Source organism: Polyodon spathula, chromosome 45, assembly GCF_017654505.1.
Source record: "Polyodon spathula isolate WHYD16114869_AA chromosome 45, ASM1765450v1, whole genome shotgun sequence".
Classification (NCBI taxonomy): Eukaryota; Metazoa; Chordata; class Actinopteri; order Acipenseriformes; family Polyodontidae; genus Polyodon; species Polyodon spathula.
This window is the reverse complement of record NC_054578.1, coordinates 896,894-918,774: the sequence shown is the minus strand read 5'-3', so window position 1 is coordinate 918,774 and position 21,881 is coordinate 896,894. Positions and strand designations below refer to the sequence as shown.

General features: G+C 46.5%; 1 protein-coding gene across 1 annotated transcript; it reads left to right on the top strand.

Annotated features, from left to right (window-relative positions):
- Positions 1-1,269: 1,269 nt before the first annotated feature.
- LOC121305862 (zinc finger and SCAN domain-containing protein 2-like) lies at positions 1,270-12,039 on the top strand. The gene is given in 6 exon segments (XM_041237515.1): positions 1,270-1,768; positions 2,250-2,400; positions 2,402-3,485; positions 5,499-6,279; positions 11,024-11,511; positions 11,596-12,039. Coding segments are annotated over 6 exon segments (3,204 nt in total). The 5' UTR covers positions 1,270-1,293; the 3' UTR covers positions 11,821-12,039.
- The last annotated feature ends 9,842 nt before the right edge of the window (positions 12,040-21,881 follow it).

Here is a 21,881-nt window from a genome sequence, read left to right as displayed (position 1 = left end):
CTGTGCTTTACAATGCTTCCCTATGCTTTACCAGACCTCTCTGTGCTTTACAATGCTTCCCTATGCTTTACCAGACCTCTCTGTGCTTTACAATGCTTCCCTGTGCTTTACCAGACCTCTCTGTGCTTTACAATGCTTCCCTGTGCTTTACCAGACCTCTCTGTGCTTTACAATGCTTCCCTATGCTTTACCAGACCTCTCTGTGCTTTACAATGCTTCCCTATGCTTTACCATACCTCTCTGTGCTTACCCTGTGCTTTACCAGACCTCTCTGTGCTTTACAATGCTTCCCTATGCTTTACCAGACCTCTCTGTGCTTTTTGCTTCCCTATGCTTTACCAGACCTCTCTGTGCTTTACAACTTTACAGACTATGCTTTCTCTCTGTGCTTTACAATGCTTCCCTATGCTTTACCAGACCTCTCTGTGCTTTACAATGCTTCCCTATGCTTTACCAGACCTCTCTGTGCTTTACAATGCTTTACAATGAATGTTGATTTGTTCCTTCAGGGTTTCCGTACGCGTTTATTGACAGTGAAGTGTGGACGAGCTGGTCTGGGGCTTCTAGTTTTTATCAGATTTATACCAACTATCTATTCTTACGAAAGCTTTTCATTGTTTGTTTTTTTTTAATGCACAGACCTGCGTGTTAATAATAAGCTTGCGTTCAGTTCAAACAAATAACTGGGCTGTTTTTGAAGGGAGTCTGGACTATAAACTCTGCAGAAATCTGGCAGCCCTGCTCAGACGATGGTGTGTGTGTGAAGAGAGAGGGCGACGGGAGGAGACGCTAAAAGGCATTGTTTATTTATTTGTTTGTTTGTTTACTTATTTATTTATATAATAATTCGGGCCCAGGCAGAGGAATACGGCCGAAGTGCATTTTGCAATGACTCGCCTGCAGGCTTTATGCTTCGATTGCATGCTTGTACAATTGTAAACCATTTTTGCAAAAAAAGTTTGACGGAGGGGTGTGTGTGTGTCAGTGTAAGAAGTTATCTCTCTAATACAATGTGAAAAAGGACAGCTGAGAGGCTTAGAAATTTAAAAAAAAAAGGTCTAAAGTCACTTTGTTTAAGTGTTCAATAGTACTGCAAATGTTATAATAATTAATAAATAATAATTCAATCAAATAATTAATAATTAGATACATGCCTCTCCCAACTGCTTCAATATTAAAGACGCCGCTGCTATTTGACTGGCTTGGCAGCCTCTTGAAAAGCCATGGTGGCGCTGTGTTTAAACACCTGAATTCTGTTTTCAGCAGCTGCGAAGCAGAATTCTGTGTGCCGCCATGGACCGTGTGAAGATGGAATCAGTCCAGATTAAAGAGGAGTTGCTTGAACTGGTCCCCATTAGAGTGGACTTCTCTGGACTGGCTTCCGTCCCCATTAAACAGGAGCTCTGTGAGATGCAATGCGACAGCAGCCAGCCAGACACCTGTGAGATTAAACCTGAGCACAGTGAACTGGAGATCCCCCAGACAGGAGAACCCCTTCCTGTGAAACGAGAAGAGGTGCTGGAGATTGTCCGTATTCAACGGGAGCCCCCAGACCTGGAGTTTAACCTCGTGGAACCAGGGAAGGAAGAATCCGAGGACTTCAAACCCAACACCCCCGAGCTGGAGCCTGTACCCCTGCGGGGGTGCAGCGTGGTGCTGGAGAGGATGTGCGCGAGAGGGCGAGGCGCTGGAGAGGAAGGCTCTCCCGACAGCGCGCAAGGAGGCCGAGAGGAAGACGGGCGCTCCCGTTCAGAATGCAGTCTAGCGGGTGAGTGACTCCCAGGAGCTATGACAGTGCCGTTCGAGATTGCGTGACGTCCACAGCCTGCTCGAGAGGGAGGGAGGGAGCATGTAGGTTACATTACTAGCTGTTTGTTTCAGCTGGCGAGGGGGGTAGGGTAAAAATACCACTGTAGCATGTGTTTGAGGATGTAGGTTACATTACTAGCTGTTTGTTTCAGCTGGCGAGGGGGGTAGGGTAAAAATACCACTGTAGCATGTGTTTGAGGAAATAGACCAGAAACATTACAGGAGAACTTTGAAGGCAGGTTTTGATTCCAGAGCTCGCCAGCATCAGTTTCACATAAAGTAAAGGCTTTTGAGTTTAACTTTGCTATTTTTAAACTGGTGTAACCCAGTGCAAGCCCCCACAGCTGCAATCCCATGCTGTAATCAACTCCCTCACCTGGCCACATGCCCTGAGCCAACAACCAGCCCCAGTTACTTTCCTTCCTGTTCATTTTTTCCAGGTTCCAGTCCAGCAGCTAAAGCGAGGGCGGGCGGTGAAGAATATCCTGACTGTGGGAAGAGTTTCAGTCACTCGGGAGACCTGAAAAGAAACCAGCGAATTCACGCAGGAGAGAAACCGTATCGCTGCTCTGACTGTGGGAAGAGTTTCAGTCAGTCACCTTGTTTCACACCAGCACCCCGAATCCCTGAAAAAACACCAGCGAATTCACGCAGGAGAGAAACCGTATCGCTGCTCTGACTGTGGGAAGAGCTTCAGACACTCAGGATCCCTGAAAAAACACCAGCGAATTCACACAGGAGAGAAACCGTATCGCTGTTCTGACTGTGGGAAGAGCTTCAGACACTCAGGATCCCTGAAAAAACACCAGCTAATTCACACAGGAGAGAAACCGTATCGCTGCTCTGACTGTGGGAAGAGTTTCAGTAACTCGGGAAACTTGAAAGAACACCAGCGAATTCACACAGGAGAGAAACCGTATCGCTGCTCTGACTGTGGGAAGAGTTTCAGACACTCAGGTAACCTGAAAGCGCACCAGCGAATCCACACAGGAGAGAAACCGTATCGCTGCTCTGACTGTGGGAAGAGTTTCAGTAACTCTGGAAACCTGAAAGAACACCAGCGAACTCACACAGGAGAGAAACCGTATCGCTGCTCTGACTGCGGGAAGAGTTTCAGACACTCAGGATCCCTGAAAGCGCACCAGAGAGTTCACGATAAACCGTATCGCTGCTCTGACTGTGGGAAGAGTTTCAGTCACTCGGCAAACCTGAAAAAACACCAGCGAATTCACACAGGAGAGAAACTGTATCGCTGCTCTGACTGTGGGAAGAGTTTCAGACACTCAGGATCCCTGAAAAAACACCAGCGAATTCACACAGGAGAGAAACCGTATCGCTGCTCTGACTGTGGGAAGAGTTTCAATCAGCTGGCAACCCTGAAAACACACCAGCGAACTCACACAGGAGAGAAACCTTATCGCTGTTCTGACTGTGGGAAGAGTTTCAGTCACTCGGGAAACCTGAAAAAGCACCAGCGAATCCACACAGGAGAGAAACCGTATCGCTGCTCTGACTGTGGGAAGAGTTTCAGTAACTCTGGAAACCTGAAAGAACACCAGCGAACTCACACAGGAGAGAAACCGTATCGCTGCTCTGACTGCGGGAAGCGATTCCGTTTTAAAGAAGCCCTTCAAACTCACCAGCCAGCTCACAGAGGAGAGAAAGCCTGTGCCCAGTAAGACTTTACGCTCACGAGGGAAAAAAAATCGTTTACCGCGCGTTTGGAGTCCCTGTGTTATTACTAGTTCGTCCTTGCTGGGTAAGCCAGTGCAGGGTCTTGTAAATTAATAACAGTCATGTGCCCCGCTCTCTGGTACAGAAAGGCAGAGCGCTTTTGTCTCGCAGTGCTGTGCACTCTGTGACAGATTACAAATGAAAATACAGCTTGGCCGTGACCATTAGTGGATTAAGCTTTCATTACAGAGCGCGAAATAATATCAAATGCAGGCTGGCAAAGGGAATAAACATGTGTGTGTGTGTGTGTGTGTGTGAGGGGGGGAATCAATCAGAAGATTCATCTAGAAACAGGCCAGTGTATTATCAAGTTAACCAAATACCTCATCCGGGATGACTGATTTGCGCACGTTTCGACAAACTGAAACAAAACGTGTGCGTGCGCGTGACTTTGTGTTTTGGAAGGAGAGTAAGGCCGCTGGATTGCTGGTAAGCCTTTGTGTGGAGTGGATCGTTCTGCGTGAACCCACCTAACACGGGGAACGTAACCTTGTTCAACGCGTTGTTGTGGTTGTATGAGCACAATGCGGCCAAGGGGGAACCCTTTACTGCCCAAGCCTGTCACTCTGTCGACCGTTTAAACAGTTCTAATCACAGAAGCCGCTCTCTCCCGATGCACGAGTTAGGGTGTGTTGCAACAGGACTGTACTGACTCCTGCTGGAGGTACATTGCACCATTATTCATTAATAAATATATAATGCAGAATGCATGTGTTTGTTGTCTGGGAGGAATGTATATGTTAGTGATGGGAGCGGTTCGACCCTCTTTTCGCCTCTGTGCCTGAAATTGGACACTGGGTAAAAGCGTTACGTGTTCGTTCGCTGAAACGTCAAAGGATGCGTAAAGGGAACTCTCACAGGTCTGATGTAGTGGTCAGCTGAAGCACGTGAGTCTGTGTCTCATTTTGTTCATGTAGGGTCAAACCAGCTGAAACCTCATTACTATCCCCAGCAACCAGCTGAATCCAACTGCAAAAGATAGTGTCTACGCAGCACTGAAGAAGTGTCTTCACATACTGATTCAAGCTGTGTTATATACATTATAATAGGAATCTTTATATAGCGCCTTTCACAGTGGAGCACCCTCACAAAGCGCTTTACAAAAGGCCAGGGTGTGCGAGCCGTGCATCAGCTGCAGAGTCTCTTACAACAACGCCTCACCCCAAAGACGCAGCGCAAGGGGGTTCAGTGACTTGCTCGGGGTCCCCACACAGGGAGGGCTGAGATGGGATTTGAACCGGGGTCCTGCTGATTACAAACCCGTTTCTTCAACCACTTGACCACAACAGTATATACATATATATAACCAGCGTTAAATCTCAGCTGGGTTGTTTATATCACATAGGTTCAATAGATGGCGCTAGTATCCAGAAAGAGGTGAATAGAGGATTGGGAATTAGCAAGAGCGTTAGATGGGTTCAGAATTGGGCACAGCTCTTTAAATGAACACCCGCTAAGACTGGGGAAGCATGGAGGTGAAAAGGGTGAGCAAGGTAAAGACGCAGAAACAGCAGAACATCACGTATTCAAATGGGGGAAATAATGAGGAGAATGGAGAGGAGGCCGAGGGAAGCGGAGGCGTGCGAGTTGGGGGGAAGGGAGACTGAAAAATATATACTGGTGAAATATATAAAGGAAACAGGAAAAGAAAGGGGGGAAGTTACAAAGAAAGATGACAGGAAAAAAAAAAAATATATGAAGCCAGACCCAGGACTACAGGTAGAGGGAGCGAATCATCCGAACTGATAGAGGGAGTGCGCCCTGGAGATGAAGCAGAAGAAGAGGGCGCTGCTCCGTCTGGAGAGGGGCGGATGTGGCGTCAGGGTTGCTGCCGGCGCAGTTGTGCTCAGTAACCAGGTTTGCTTTATTGCTGAAGTTTTGTGGACGTGTTTATTTTATTTTTTTGTATCGGTGCAGAACCCCGTCACCTATGTTGATTTCGGTGCTTTTAAACCAAAGACACGCGTCTTCGATTGAATGATTACGCAGCAGTTTTACGCATCCAAAAAAGAAACAAAAAAACGGAAGTGGAAACCCTAGCGTCTGTTGTTTTTGGAAACAAAACAAAACCGACCAGAAGAGGAATCGGTGAAACCAGCCGATCCCCCCCACCCCCCCTTGCAGTGAAGATGGACCTGAGCGTGTCCGTGTCCTTCTTCAAAGACGAGCTCGGTCCCAGCATCGAGCAGGCGGTGCAGGCGGCGGTGGAGAGCGTCCTGCGCGAAATCTCCAAACTGATCGGCGGCAGGCTGGTCGGTCTGCAGGCGGAGCTCGCCGAAGCCGCCAACGAAAACCGGAGCCTGAGACGCAGGCTGAGAAGATCGGAGGGCGAGCTGAAATCGGTGCGGGAACGGGAGCGCACGGTGGTCAGACCGGCTCCCCGGTTCGACGAGCAGCTCGGCGCCCCGGCGTGGGGGAGCACCCCGGTTTGCACCCCGCTGCAGCAGCAGCAGCAGCAGCAGCAGGACCGCGCCGGGGAGCCCTCGGTCTCATTCCTCGGTGACGCGAACGGGACCGGGAGCGAGTACACCGCGGCCGGTTTTGCCCGCTGTCTGCCGGTGTTGATGAGCCGGGACTGCGCCGGGGACGCGGCACCGCTCGCAGAAAGGGAGACGTCCCATCTTATAATCCAGGCGGACGGTACCGATCGGAGTGTATCGATCAGGGACGATGAATTCCCGCGGATCGATGACCTGTGGGGAGGGGGGTGCGGCGGCGTGGTTGTCGGCGGTGCAGGTAAGTTTGAATCGTTTGACGGTGGAGAGACCGGGAGCGGTAGGGTTGAAGTCCCGGGAAACCGGGAGTTATTTTTCGAGTCCCGGTTTTCCTGTTTTGTATTCAGTGTGTACAGTTTTATTAATTATATTCCAAAGTAAAATGCATACACGTTGTTTAACAATTGCGATTATGTTAATAATAATTATGTTCCGTGGCTATTTTTAATTATTAATTAATATAAATATATTTTACTAATAGAACTACTTGTTTACTTCTTGCCAGCTTTCCCTGTGCGTCTCTAGGGAGATGTTTTGGGAACACAATGGCGTTCACTTTTGTTATTCATAAAAACGTTTTTTTGTTTGTTTGTTTTAATGTTATTGTATATAAAGTTGTTTTTTTTTTGCCGTCCTGCACAAATCAACCCAGACGGCTTTATATATTATGTCTTTGTTTTTCCAATAAATTAAACTCCCGCTGCACAGCAGTGTGATCCAGTCCTGCTTTCACTAGGAGTTTAATAATCAGACTCCCGCTGCACAGCGGTGTGATCCAGTCCTGCTTTCACTAGGAGTTTAATAATCAGACTCCCGCTGCACAGCAGTGTGATCCAGTCCTGCTTTCACTAGGAGTTTAATAATCAGACAGCCCGCTGCACAGGAGTGTAATAATCCAGTCCTGCTTTCACTAGGAGTGATTAAGTCCTGCTTTCACTAGGAGTTTAATAATCCCGCTGCACAGCAGTCCTGCTTTCACTGTGATCCAGCTGCACCTGTGATTCCTCTTTCACTAGGAGTTTAATAATCAGACTCCCGCTGCACAGCAGTGTGATCCAGTCCTGCTTTCACTAGGAGTTTAATAATCAGAGTGTGATCCAGTCCTGCTTTCACTAGGAGTTTAATAATCAGACTCCCGCTGCACAGCAGTGTGATCCAGTCCTGCTTTCACTAGGAGTTTAATAATCAGAGCACAGCAGTGTGATCCAGTCCTGCTTTCACTAGGAGTTTAATAATCAGACTCCCGCTGCACAGCAGTGTGATCCAGTCCTGCTTTCCTAGGAGTTTAATTCAGACTCCCGCTAGGAGTCCTGCTTTCACTAGGAGTTTAATAATCAGACTCCCGCTGCACAGCAGTGTGATCCAGTCCTGCTTTCACTAGGAGTTTAATAATCAGACTCCCGCTGCACAGCAGTGTGATCCAGTCCTGCTTTCACTAGGAGTTTAATAATCAGACTCCCGCTGCACAGCAGTGTGATCCAGTCCTGCTTTCACTAGGAGTTTAATAATCAGACTCCCGCTGCACAGCAGTGTGATCCAGTCCTGCTTTCACTAGGAGTTTAATAATCAGACTCCCGCTGCACAGCGGTGTGATCCAGTCCTGCTTTCACTAGGAGTTTAATAATCAGACTCCCGCTGTGAGTCCTGCTTTCTAGGAGTTTAATAATCAGACTCCCGCTGCACAGCGGTGTGATCCAGCTGGGAGTTTAATAATCAGACTCCCGCTGAAACCTGGACTGGATCACACTGCTGTGCAACAGGAGTCTTTTATAATTGCAGTAACACACTCCTTGCATTGTAGATTTTTGTGATATAATTTAGAAGTCTCTTTGATTACATTGTTAAATAAAATATTTTAAAAAATGTATATCCTACCTATCTCTATCTATCTCTGTCTATCTGTCTGTCTCTCTGTCTATATGTCTAGCTATCTGTCTATCTATCCTATCTCTATCTCAATCTGTCTCTATCTATCTCTATATCTGTCTGTGTCTATCTGTCTCTATCTATCTGTGTATCTGTGTATCTATCTTTCTATCTACACACAGTAAAGAATAGTGTGTTACATTATAATCTATCTGTCTATCTACACACAGTAAAGAATAGCGTGTTACATTATAATCTATCTGTCTATCTACACACAGTAAAGAATAGCGTGTTACATTATAATCTATCTGTCTATCTACACACAGTAAAGAATAGCGTGTTACATTATAATCTATCTGTCTATCTACACACAGTAAAGAATAGCGTGTTACATTATAATCTATCTGTCTGTGGGTCTATATGCTGTACTGCTGTTGTGGTTTCTGGTAGACTTTTGCGATGTCATTTTGTAGTTTCTTTGATTACAGGATGCTAGTTTTGTTTTAGGTGACGCAAGACTTTTGGCTGCAGCTGTAGTTTGATAATACCTAAACGTGTGTTTTTGTTTGTTCTTTTTCCTTCAAAGTTTTAGCAGGGCAGCTTCTCAAACACCGTAGAGTTCACACAGACTGGTGCTTTTTTAAAAATGAAAAATAAAAAAATAAATTAAACCCGTGAATGTTCCTTCTGGGGGTTTGCTACGCCCCCCGCTGGGCGTGTTTTGTAGACGCTGCCTTAAAACACGTAGATCCTGTTGCAGGGCAGGAACCTGAGCATCTCTCTCTGTACAGTCCCGTTTGCTTCTGTATCACGAGGAACATCCCAGGATGCAATGCTTCAAAAACCCTATAAAATACAAACTCCAGTGGCCAGTCAATCCAGCTCAAGGGTAAGCTGAGGACAAGTCGAGCGCGTTTTTAAAAGTGATTGAAAAGGGTAGGCTGTGCCTAGTTTCTTGTTTCTTTTTTCACTCCTGCGATGCAGCTGTTTACAAAACTGAAGAAACAGAGAGGGATGCTAAAGAAACTCCACAGGTGAGTTCACTGAGATTTCAAATACGCTTCTGCTTCTTCTTCTTCTTCTGCAGGGTAACACTTCTGCCTCCAGTATATTGCAGTTCTTAGGGATGACCCACTTTGCACTTTTATCCAAAGATTTCCAGAGACTAGGGGGGTGAACTCTGCATCATCAACAGCTGCTGCTGCTGCTGCAGAGTCTCTTCCAATAGGACCTCGCTTGTTTGGCGTCTCGTCCGAAGGACGGAGCACAAGGAGGTTCAGTGACTCGCTCAGGGTCTCTCACACACACACAGTGAGTCAGGGGCTGCTGCAGAGTCTCTTCCAATAGGACCTCGCTTGTTTGGCGTCTCGTCCGAAGGACGGAGCACAAGGAGGTTCAGTGACTCGCTCAGGGTCTCTCACACACACACAGTGAGTCAGGGGCTGCTGCAGAGTCTCTTCCAATAGGACCTCGCTTGTTTGGCGTCTCGTCCGAAGGACGGAGCACAAGGAGGTTCAGTGACTCGCTCAGGGTCTCTCACACACACACAGTGAGTCAGGGGCTGCTGCAGAGTCTCTTCCAATAGGACCTCGCTTGTTTGGCGTCTCGTCCGAAGGACGGAGCACAAGGAGGTTCAGTGACTCGCTCAGGGTCTCTCACACACACACTCAGGGGCTGCTGCAGAGTCTCTTCCAATAGGACCTCGCTTGTTTGGCGTCTCGTCCGAAGGAGGGAGCACAGGGAGGTTCAGTGACTCGCTCAGGGTCTCTCACACACACACAGGGAGTCAGGGGCTGCTGCAGAGTCTCTTCCAATAGGACCTCGCTTGTTTGGCGTCTCGTCCGAAGGACTGAGCACAGGGAGGTTCAGTGACTTGCTCAGGGTCTCTCACACACACACACACACGCACAGGGAGTCAGTGGCTGAGCTGGGATTTGAACTGGGGACCTCCTGGTTACAAGCCCGTTTCTTTAAACACTGGAACACAGACCAGCCAAACCTGAGCAGTACAATCCTCACCTCTAGTCTTGCTGTAAATCATTTTTTTGCATCCCCTAGAATTTTAGCATTGAGAGAGAATTTAAAAAAAAAAAAAAAAAAAAAAAAACGAAATAACTCCACTAGTATTGTCAGCTTTCCAGCGTGTGCCGTTTTCTGTGGTTTTGATGGTTACAGTGTGTTGTATATTTACAGTGCAGTGGACAGTACAGCTGTGGCCAATAGCTTGCAAACACTTTTAAGCTTGAACATAATTGTGACCACTGAAACTACAAAATGACATCACAAAAGTCTACCGGAAGCCATCATAGTAGTCCAGTAGTATTTCATGTTGGATTTTTCAAGAAACTACAAAGCACTGGTGTGCGATTCAATATGATAACAAGGGAACATTATTCAGCAGCTTTCACTGGACTCTATGAAGCTGAGGGAGTTCATTCTATATAGAGGGAGTGCAATTCAATATGAGAACAAGGGAACATTATTCAGCAGCTTTCACTGGACTCTATGAAGCTGAGGGAGTTCATTCTATACAGAGGGAGTGCAATTCAATATGTTAACAAGGGAACATTATTCAGCAGCTTTCACTGGACTCTATGAAGCTGAGGGAGTTCATTCTATATAGAGGGGGTGCAATTCAATATGAGAACAAGGGAACATTATTCAGCAGCTTTCACTGGACTCTATGAAGCTGAGGGAGTTCATTCTATATAGAGGGGGTGCAATTCAATATGATAACAAGGGAACATTATTCAGCAGCTTTCACTGGACTCTATGAAGCTGAGGGAGTTCATTCTATATAGAGGGGGTGCAATTCAATATGTTAACAAGGGAACATTATTCAGCAGCTTTCACTGGACTCTATGAAGCTGAGGGAGTTCATTCTATATAGAGGGGGTGCAATTCAATATGTTAACAAGGGAACATTATTCAGCAGCTTTCACTGGACTTTATGAAGCAACATTCGTTCATTCTGTAGGGTGATGATGCAAATCTTTTGGCCACAGCTGTATCAAATCATTTGTTCTCATAATGTCGCTACTTTGGAAAGCCGTTGTTTATTGGGGAATACATGCCGTGTGTAGGATGCGTTGTTAACAGGGTCTTCCTTCTCTTTGAAGACGCAGTCCCAGAGAAGCAGCTGTCCTGTCCCAGCTCCAGCTCCACGGAACCCATTTACATCAAGGAAGAAATCCCACAGGTGCAGCTGATCACCGTCAAAGAGGAGATTCCCGGACTGGACCCTGAGCCCTGTGAGGAGGAGGAGAAGGAGGTCCGTTCCATCGGCACAGCCCGCCGCTCTGACGCAGCAAGCGGCTTCCAGGACCCGTGTTCGAGCCGGGAGATTCGCGGCGCCTTCGCGGCCGACGGGTTTGCTGCTAGGAGGCGCTTGCAGAGCCCCGCGAGGGAGCTTCCCAACTCCTGTGACGAGTGTGGGGCCACGTTCCTCTACTCGAGCTCCTTGAAGAGGCACCAGCGGATTCACACCGCGGAGAAACCGTATCACTGCGCGGTCTGCGGCAAGAGCTTCAAGACGGGGGGAAACCTCCGCACGCACCAGCAGGCTCACAGAGGGAAGAAACCGTACCGCTGCCTCGAATGCGGCAGCGCCTTCAAGGAGATGCTGCACCTGGAGAAGCACAAGAGGATCCACACCAGGGACACCCCGTATCGCTGCAGCGTGTGCCAGAAGAGCTTCATCCGCATGGGGACCTTGAACATCCACCAACGCATTCACACCGGGGAGAAGCCCTATCACTGCACTGAGTGCGGGAAGAGCTTCAGGCATTCCGACTGCCTGAAGAAGCACCAGCGCATTCACACCGGGGAGAAGCCCTATCGCTGCACTGAGTGCGAAGATCGCTTCAGCCGCCTGGACTATCTCAAGAAACACCAGCAGGTCCATAAAGCGAACTGAGCACTCAAACCTTCCATACAAACAATCTGTAGAGTGTAAGGGTATCTCATTAGCGTGGTGTTAGGGGTGGCTGTGAGTGATTGATTATTTTTTTAAGTGTTTTAGAAAATGTGATTTGTCTCGCGTTGCAAGTGACCTGAATAGACCCGTTTTAACCCTTAGCGGTCCCTTTATTCAGCGCTCGTCAGGCGGGTCTGGTCCAGTTTATTTTCACACGCGCTGTTTAAAATATTTTTCAGAGTAAAACGGGTTTAAAAGGCGCTGAATCGCAACAGGACACTCGGCCCTGCATCTCCAGCCAAGCCCCGCCCCTTGTTCGCTGTATTTTTCCACATACTTATATTATAGATAAAGAGAGAGCTGCTTCTGCATCCAGCGCTCAAAGAACATCAGACATCTGCAGGGCTTTTTGAGATGATACAGCAATAAAATAACGACTCTGATCGCGTTATTGAGGAGTTTGGTGATAAAACGAGCGATCAGAAGAGGATTGATCAGCGCGCACGTCTATAAAGAGGCGTGTGAACAGTGAACAAGGGGTGGGACTTGGCTGGAGATGCAGGGCTGAGTGTCCTTTTGCGATTCAAAGCGCCTTTTAAACCTGTTTTACTCTGAAGAATATTTTAAACAGAGCGTGTGAAAATAAAGTGGACCAGACGAGCGCTGAATGAACGGACCGCTAAGGGATCATTCATAGAAGAGACTAGAACGGTATTTTCCAGTGAGAGAGATCCTGCAATGCGGTATTGAAGGCTGTCCCCCTGTATCATTATTCATATTTAATCCGCTTTTATTAATATTAATGAGCAAACTGACAACAGAAGATGAGTGAGATTGCAGCCGTTTAAAATTCTCAAATTCCAGTCTAACCTTTTTCAATAAATGTAATCAAAACACTTGACCAAAAGTAGACACAGAAACAGTCTCGTTTAAACTTTTGCAATAGAAACTGAGCTCCATTAACAACACGGGGACAATAATAACCTGCAGAAGAACCAGAAAATTACAAATTATTATTATTATTATTATTATTATTATTATTATTATTATTGTTTCCAGGTGTTACAAAGCAGCACAGGGTTACAGTGTAAGATTCATATTTAAATACAGTTTACAGTAATGTTACAAAAATATAACAACCAGGATGCGATCAAGCCAGGATTACAACAGGTTTTGTCTGCGGTGTTAGCAGCGCAAGGATAGCACACCAGCTGAGGCTCCAGGAACGTGGCGCTGAGGTCAGGCGAGTCCAGCGCAGACCAGCGGGGGGGCGAGCAAGAGATTTACAAGCGCAGTCTGGAGAGGGGAGGGCTGCGGAAGGCTGTGAGGGAAGGGGCGGTCCTGAAGTCCTCCGCTGGCTGGTTTCCGTCGCAGAGGGGAGAGGAGGAGAGGGCAGCTTGTTACACAAGACGCACGCCCACAAAGGAGCACACGACAAGCCCAGCAGCTAAGGTGACTGCTAACGATAGAGGGACTAGCAGCACTGTGAAGGACAGGGTTCAATACAGAAATAACAGGTGGTGCAGTTTAAACTGTGTCCTCTTTCCTTCCCCATCCTCTGTTCACTTCTGTGTGGATACTAGCGCCCTCTATTGAATCTACATGGTATAAATAACCCAACTGAGATTGAACGCTGCTAAAAAGTCCTTCTAATTCCACGTCGGCAAATTGACTTAAATACGACTTTAATCAGATCTTAAAATCCAGACAGAATACCTAGAAGAGGCTGTGTGGGTCCAGTGGTTAAAGAAACAGGCTTGCAGGACCCGGGTTCAAATCCCAGCTCAGCCCTCCCTGTGTGGGGGACCCCGAGCGAGTCACTGAACCCCCTTGCGCTGCGTCTTTGGGGTGAGGCGTTGTTGTAAGAGACTCTGCAGCTGATGCACGGCTCACACACCCTAGCCTCTTGTAAAGCGCTTTGTGATGGTGCTCCACTGTGAAAGGCGCTATATAACAATAAAGATTATTATGACAACTATGTCCGAATGTTTTGAATTACTTAGGATTGACATACATATATATATATATGTGTGTGTGTGTGTGAACATAATTTGAATGTGATTGATTTATTCCTTGTACATATTACTTGAGTGATGATATTTTGTAAGCATTATATTTTTGGCAGTAGCATGTAAGATGAATTCTGTGCGATCATTTCAAATATGCAGGGTTTACACTGCTTGCTGTATCTGTGCTGTAAGAAACAGCAGCGAAAAAATAAGAATAATGCTATTTCAAAACACTGTATTCCATAAAAATAAAAATAAATAAATAAATAAATAAAACATTATGCGGCTCTGGCAATTTTGCATTTCCTAGAATTAAGCTTGGGGGGGGGGGTGGGGGACAACTTGGGAAGATGCTATAAACAACGTCCGCCACCAGAGGGCAGCGGTCTTCGTTCATTTGCGGCGTGCAAGCTTCAACGGGTCACCAGTCAGGTGCGCAGCGCCACCTAGGAGCGCCGACGTGCCTGGAGGTGTCAGCGGCGGGCTTTCCTGTTTTGTTCTTTTTTTTTTTTTTTTTTTTAACGCTCCGAGGAAGACCGTGATTGGTCGAAACGCGTTGCGATGCAGTAGTTGTTTGTAATGCATCTATTTATTTATTTATTTATTTTAAACTCGACCATAAGGATTGTGGATTTGTTTAACTGGGAGACGCACTGTGCATTCATTTAGTGGTAGAGAGGGAGAGAGAGGTGTGTGTGTATATATATATATATATATGAGAGAGAGAGAGAATGTTACACACTCACACAAGGCCGGCTTTTTTCACGATTTCTGTGTAATTTGCCCATTATGTCCATTATATATAATATATGTAATTTTTATGTACTTAAAAAGAAACCCATGATGTGTTTCCCCCTCACTGCCACACTGCGTTCAGGAACCTGGCAGCCGGTCTAGCATGCTTCCTGTAGTACCTTGAAATTCCTGTTTTTAGTCTCTGAAACACCGTGACAAAATCCAGTTTTTACTGTAGGGGGAAAAAACCACAGCCCTGAACCTGCCCTTCCCGGCTGGTCTGTGCCTTTGAAATCCCCCCCCGACTCGGAATACTGTAGCCCAGCTCTTCTGCACAAGACAGCACCCATGCTGTGGCTGTCACGAGGCATGATCCTGTCCCCTGATCTCTGTTCCGCTGGAGAAGCGCGGTCACTGACCCACCTCTCGCTGCGCAAACATGCCCTTCTGCTTTTTGTATAAGATGTGCTCAGGGGTCAATCGGCAATCAATCAGTCAACCACATCCAACACTTTGCTAATAAACATACACCAAAACACTTCAGACTTTATCGATTAACTAATGAAACAACCTTACCATGCATGTGGCCGTGCAAAGGCGCCATTCTTCAAACTGTGCAGGGACACGGGCCCCGTCACACCTGCTGTGTCCCCGGCCCGCAAGCTGAGGTCCTCGGACTCTGGCCTGCTTGTTATCCCCAAGCGAAAGCGCCCCACGCTCGGAGAGACGCTCGTTCAGCTTCGTGGCTCCGGCTCTGTGGAACTCTCTCCCAGCTTTGGTGCGTGATGCTCCCACCGTCGCTCGCTTTAAATCAGCTCTCAAGACCCACCTGTTCTCTCTTGCTCTCCGTGCTCTTTAAGCCTGATATCTGCTATTAGCTGCTGCTACTATTTCATGTATTCTGCTGCTATCCTGTATTCTGCTCTTTCCACTGTATTTAATGCACTATTTCATGTATTCTGCTGCTATCCTGTATTCTGCTCTTTCCACTGTATTTAATGCACTATTTCATGTATTCTGCTGCTATCCTGTATTCTGCTCTTTCCACTGTATTTAATGCACTATTTCATGTATTGTGCTGCTATCCTGTATTCTGCTCTTTCCACTGTATTTAATGCACTATTTCATGTATTGTGCTGCTATCCTGTATTCTGCTCTTTCCACTGTATTTAATGCATTATGCATTGTGTGTGTTTTTACTGTATCTCATGTTTGATGCATTTCTCTGTATTTATAGTATTATGGATTTTCTTGTATTTACTGCATCTTGTAAAGCTCTTTGTGACGGTGCTCCGCTATGAAAGGCGCTATATAAAATAAAGACCGATTGATTGAGTCTAATTAGGGCTTGAACTTTTTGCTTTTAGATTTCCAGACTCTCTGCCTCCCTTTTGGTAATTGCCAAGCTGTCTCTGCATCCCAGTGAAAGAGAAAACTATTCATTACAAGCACTGGGGTTTTAATTTTGTTTTTCTTCGTTGCTACAAGTCAAGGAGTTTTTAAATGAAGCACTTGCTCTTAGTGTACACTCCACACGAAGTGGAGCAACTCTGAACGGGGAAAATGAACAAAATCTCCAACGATAAACCAGCGGGTTTAAGAGTGTAATGCAACTGGGGTCAGCGATGAGCAGTTAGGGTAATTTGTCTGAAGCTGTGAAGGTAAAAAAACGAGAGCCGTTGTTTTGTAATTAAGTTAACGGAGTTTAATTAGAAAACAGAATCAAAGTCACGTGATCAAAAATAAAACTTGAAAACACAGGCGGCTGCGTGGGTCCAGTGGTTAAAGAACCAGGCTTGTAACCAGGAGGGACCCGGGTTCAAATCCCAGCTCAGCCCTCCCTGTGTGGGACCACAAGCGAGTCACTGAACCCCCTTGCGCTGCGTCTTTGGGGTGATGCGTTGTTGTAAGAGACTCTGATGCACGGCTCACACACCCTAGCCTCCTGTAAAGCGCTTTCTGAGGGCGCTCCGCTATGAAAGGCGCTATATAAAAATAAAGATTATTGTTATCAAACTTATTTTTTAAAAAAAATAAACTTTTTGTGCCTTGTTTTTTCAAGGTAGGGGCATCGAAGAGAGCCAAGGGTATGAAGGGTCCCAGGAGCGTCGTGTCCAGAGTGAGGACCTGGATTCTGCTCACATCAAAGAGGAGCTCGCTGACATCCGCTCCGTCCTCATCGGAGACGAGGGCCTGGGCGCGGGTCCCGTCTGCGCTACGGACCCCGTTTCGGGACCGGACCCGATCCTTGTTAAAGAGGAGCTGCCCGATCAGGACTGCGTTGAAATCAGAGAAGAGTTGAACCACCCCTCTGCCGGTTTGCCTGGCTCCAGTAACTACACCGGAAGCGTGACTCAGCTCAGCGTTGAAACAGACAAGGCAGCCAGTTTTAAGAAGCCGAGAACCCAGGCAAAATGGCAACAACCCAGAAAAATAGGAAAAACTCACACGTTCGCTCCAAGCGCCCCGGGCTCCGCCTTCCCCGGCTTCCGGAGACAACACCAGCATGCCAGCGTGTCCGAGAAAGCGTGCGACTCTCCTCAGAGCGGGCAGAGCCTGGGCATGTTTGAAAGCCTCCGGCAGCACCAGCGTCTTCTCACGGGAGAGAAGCCGTTTCACTCGCCCGAGAGCGGGAAGCGCTTTAAAGAGGCAGCTCAGCAGCTCAGACAGCACGAGCGTCTTCTCCCGGGAGAGAGCAGGCACCCCTGCAACGTGTGTGGGAAGAGTTTCACGCGTCTAAAAACGCTCCATATACATCAGCGCATTCACACGGGAGAGAAGCCGTACCCCTGCACCCACTGTGGAACAAGTTTCAGACACCTTGATAGCCTGAAAAAACACCAGAGGATTCACACCGGAGAGAAGCCTTATAAATGTGCCGAGTGTGGGAACATTTATAGGCATCTAACCAGCCTCAAACACCATCAGAGAATTCACGCAGGGCAGAGATCTTAACTTAAACGACCTGGTGTTTCAGTACAGAAGCGTGATTATTATTATTAATATTATTATTATTATTATTATTATTATTATTGTTATTATTAAGTAATTTAGCAGATGCTTTTATACAAAGTGACTTGCAGAGACTAGGGGGTGAACTGCCCATCACTGCAGAGTCTCTTCCAATAGGACCTTGTTTGTTTTGCGTCTCATCTGAAGGACGGAGCACAAGGAGGTGAAGTGACTCGCTCAGGGTCACGCACACACACACACACACACACACACACACACCACACACACACTCCAGTGGCTGCAGAGTCTCTTCCAATAGGACCTTGTTTGTTTTGCGTCTCATCTGAAGGACGGAGCACAAGGAGGTGAAGTGACACGCTCACACACACACACACACACACACACACACACACACACACACACACACACACTCACACAGTCACCACTGGCTCAGAGAAGGTTATCCTGGACAACAGGACTCCTTGTTTGTTTTGAGTCTCATCTGAAGGACGGAGCACAAGGAGGTGAAGTGACTCAGCGACAGGCACAGCCACACACACACACACACACACACACACACACTCACACAGTGAGTCAGTGGCTGATGCAGAGTCTCTTCCAATAGGACCTTGTTTGTTTTGCTGTCTCATCTGAAGGACGGAGCACAAGGAGGTGAAGTGACTCGCTCAGGGTCACACCCCCCCTCCCACACACACACACACCACACCTCCCACACAGTCACACCTTGTTTGTTTTGAGTCTCACAGGACGGACACAGTGACTCGCTCCCCCCTCCCACACACACACACACACACACAGTCAGTGGCTGATGCAGAGTCTCTTCCAATAGGACCTTGTTTGTTTTGAGTCTCATCTGAAGGACGGAGCACAAGGAGGTGAAGTGACTCGCTCAGGGTCACACACACACACACACACACACACACACACACACTCACACAGTGAGTCAGTGGCTGATGCAGAGTCTCTTCCAATAGGACCTTGTTTGTTTTGAGTCTCATCTGAAGGACGGAGCACAAGGAGGTGAAGTGACTCGCTCAGGGTCACGCACACACACACACACACACACACACACACACACACACACACACAGTGAGTCAGTAGGCTGATGCAGAGTCTCTTCCAATAGGACCTTGTTTGTTTTGAGTCTCATCTGAAGGACGGAGCACAGGGAGGTGAAGTGACTCGCTCAGGGTCACGCACACACACACACACACCGGATTGAACCTGGAACCTCCTTTTCTTAAACCACTGGACCACCAAACCCCCTTACCAATAGAAAAGACTTCTCTTCCTTTGTTAAAACTCAAAGGGAGAATATGATTGGGGGGTAGAATAAACGTGTGTAAGAGATGTGTAAATAAATGTATAAAACTTTTATGTTTTTTGTAGTTTTTTTTATATAAGATAGTGCTTGGTATTGTATTAATTTAAATATTGTGCATTAATAAAATTCATTTTACATGTATAGCCGTGGCCAAACGTTTTGCATCAGCCTTAGAATGAACTCCCTCAGCTTCATAGAGTCCAGTGAAAGCTGCTGAATAATGTTCCCTTGTTAACATATTGAATTGCACCCCCTCTATATAGAATGAACTCCCTCAGCTTCATAGAGTCCAGTGAAAGCTGCTGAATAATGTTCCCTTGTTCTCATATTGAATTGCACCCCCTCTATATAGAATGAACTCCCTCAGCTTCATAGAGTCCAGTGAAAGCTGCTGAATAATGTTCCCTTGTTAACATATTGAATTGCACCCCCTCTATATAGAATGAACTCCCTCAGCTTCATAGAGTCCAGTGAAAGCTGCTGAATAATGTTCCCTTGTTAACATATTGAATTGCACCCCCTCTATATAGAATGAACTCCCTCCTTCTAGAGTCCAGTGAAAGCTGCTGAATAATGTTCCCTTGTTAACATATTGAATTGCACCCCCTCTATATAGAATGAACTCCCTCAGCTTCATAGAGTCCAGTGAAAGCTGCTGAATAATGTTCCCTTGTTCTCATATTGAATTGCACCCCCTCTATATAGAATGAACTCCCTCATCTTCCTCAGAAGGAAATGTGGTGTTGCTTTTCAACAGTGAAAGACAAGCCGGCACATGTATGCGCAGAAGTGGAATTGAAGCATGTGGGGGGGGGGGGGGGGGGGTGTGAAAGCACCCGCCGTGTGAGACTGAGGCAATCATTTTGAAAGCTGCTGTTGCTTTAAGCAGGACTGGAAACCTTCAGCCGCGCTGCCTCAGCAGGGAGCGGGTCCCTTTCATTGTGAGAGAGCATGCACTACAGCTGCGGTGCCTGTGATTGGGGTGTATGGAAGGGATACACAAGGGAGCAGGTCTTCGGAGCTTAATGACAACACCATTATCGCACATTATCGACACTCAAGGGCCATTAGAAATATCTATCTATCTATCTATCTATCTATCTATCTATCTATCTATCTATCTATCTATCTATCTATCTATCTATCTATCTATCTATCTATCTATCTATCTATCTATCTATCTATCTATCTATCTATCTATCTATCTATCTATCTATCTATCTATCTATCTATCTATCTATCTATCTATCTATCTATCTATCTATCGCGCTGCGGTGACGGCTCGCGTGCAGGTTCCTAATTTGCGTTCGATCGATTGTTTCGTGACAGCGTTCCAGAACGCGAAGCACGCGTGACCCTTAACTGCTTCGTCACGCAGTGGTGCAATACCATATTTACAAGCGAGGGGTCGCTATTGTTTACCCGCTATAGATATTGCAGTCACACATCATAGCCTGGATGCGTTTTTTTTTTTTTTTCCACGGTAATTATTATTATTATTATTATTATTATTATTATTATTATTGCTCCTGTTTTATTGATTATACCTATACTGTAAATTGCAATAAATAAACTTTATCCATCTCTGAACTAATTAATAAAGCTAATATCTCTGTGTACTTGTTTAAAATACATAAATGAATCTCCTGTTTTAATACATATCACCACATCTATTATTATTATTACACTGGACGGTACCCTAGTGTAATAATCCGCCTGCTCTCTTGATTAATCGATAAACTCACACAGAACTACAGATCCCATCATGCCTCCCGTCCCTCCCCTGCATCGAGCCCCAGCGCGTCCAATCACGGGAGCGCTCCTCGGCTCGGAGTGAGCCCGCAGCCAATGGCAGGCGAGAGAGGGGGCGGGTTTGTTTCGGGTTTCCCTCACAATGTTTTCCCCTGAAGGAGAGAGAGGAGGCGGCGCGGCTGAATCAACCAGTAAGATTTTAAACACAAATTCATTGCATTGCATCTGATAACCGGCACGGAGACTCGCATGCGATTAGATGCGCTGGAGACAATCCGCTTCGTGTAATAATATTTTAAAAAAATAGGATTTCTGTGGTCGAAATATAATATTTGTAGCGCAGACAGAGGCCCAGAGGAGGCTGCCCCTGTAATGATAATAATAATAATAATAATAAGAAGAAGAAGAATACCAATTCCTGGTCAATTAATAACAAACATTTCGATTTAAAAAACAAAAAACAAACAGAACAAAAAACAAACAGCCCTGCACGGGACCGTTTGCAAACAAGTAAGCAAGCAAACAAACAAACAAACAAACAAACAAACAAACAAACATGCCTATTTTGGAAGGGGCTCCTGTTGTTTTCTCTCGCTGCTGTCTGTGTGAGCGCATTCAATTGACTGTTAGCTAACTTTCACACTGCCTGGTTTCTGTAGGGCTGGGCATCGTGTCTTTGCCGCACAGAAACTAAGCATGAAACCTAAAAAATTTTGCTTGTGCAAGTGTTTGCAATAGCACTGGTGAAGGTGTTTTTGCTCAGATGAGCTTCACGACCTGTTTTGCTTCCTGTTTATGCGTTAAAATCTGTTTCTTTAAAACAGAATCAGAAATCCGGGCTCCAGACACAGTTTGGGTCCAAATTCAATTGCCGGAGCCGCTTCAGGAGCGGGCTGGTTGCCGTCGTATTACACTGCTTAAAACACACAGCAAGCTCAGACAGTGAAGTGATACTGAAACAGTGACTTCGTGTCAGGACTGGCTTGTTTGTTTTCCTCGTTCTGCTTGCTGAGTGGTTAATCTGGGCAGCTGATGGCTGCAATGAACTCGGCGTGTTTCTGTTTGAGATATTTTGCAAGTGTTGTGTATTGAAGTGGCGACGTCATCTTTCACTGTGTCCGGTTGTAACGTGGAAACAGCATGCTGCAGCTCCCCTGCTCAGTGTTAGTGGAGTCCTGATCTGACAGCATGCTGCAGCTCCCCTGCTCAGTGTTAGTGGAGTCCTGATCTGACAGCATGCTGCAGCTCCCCTGCTCAGTGTTAGTGGA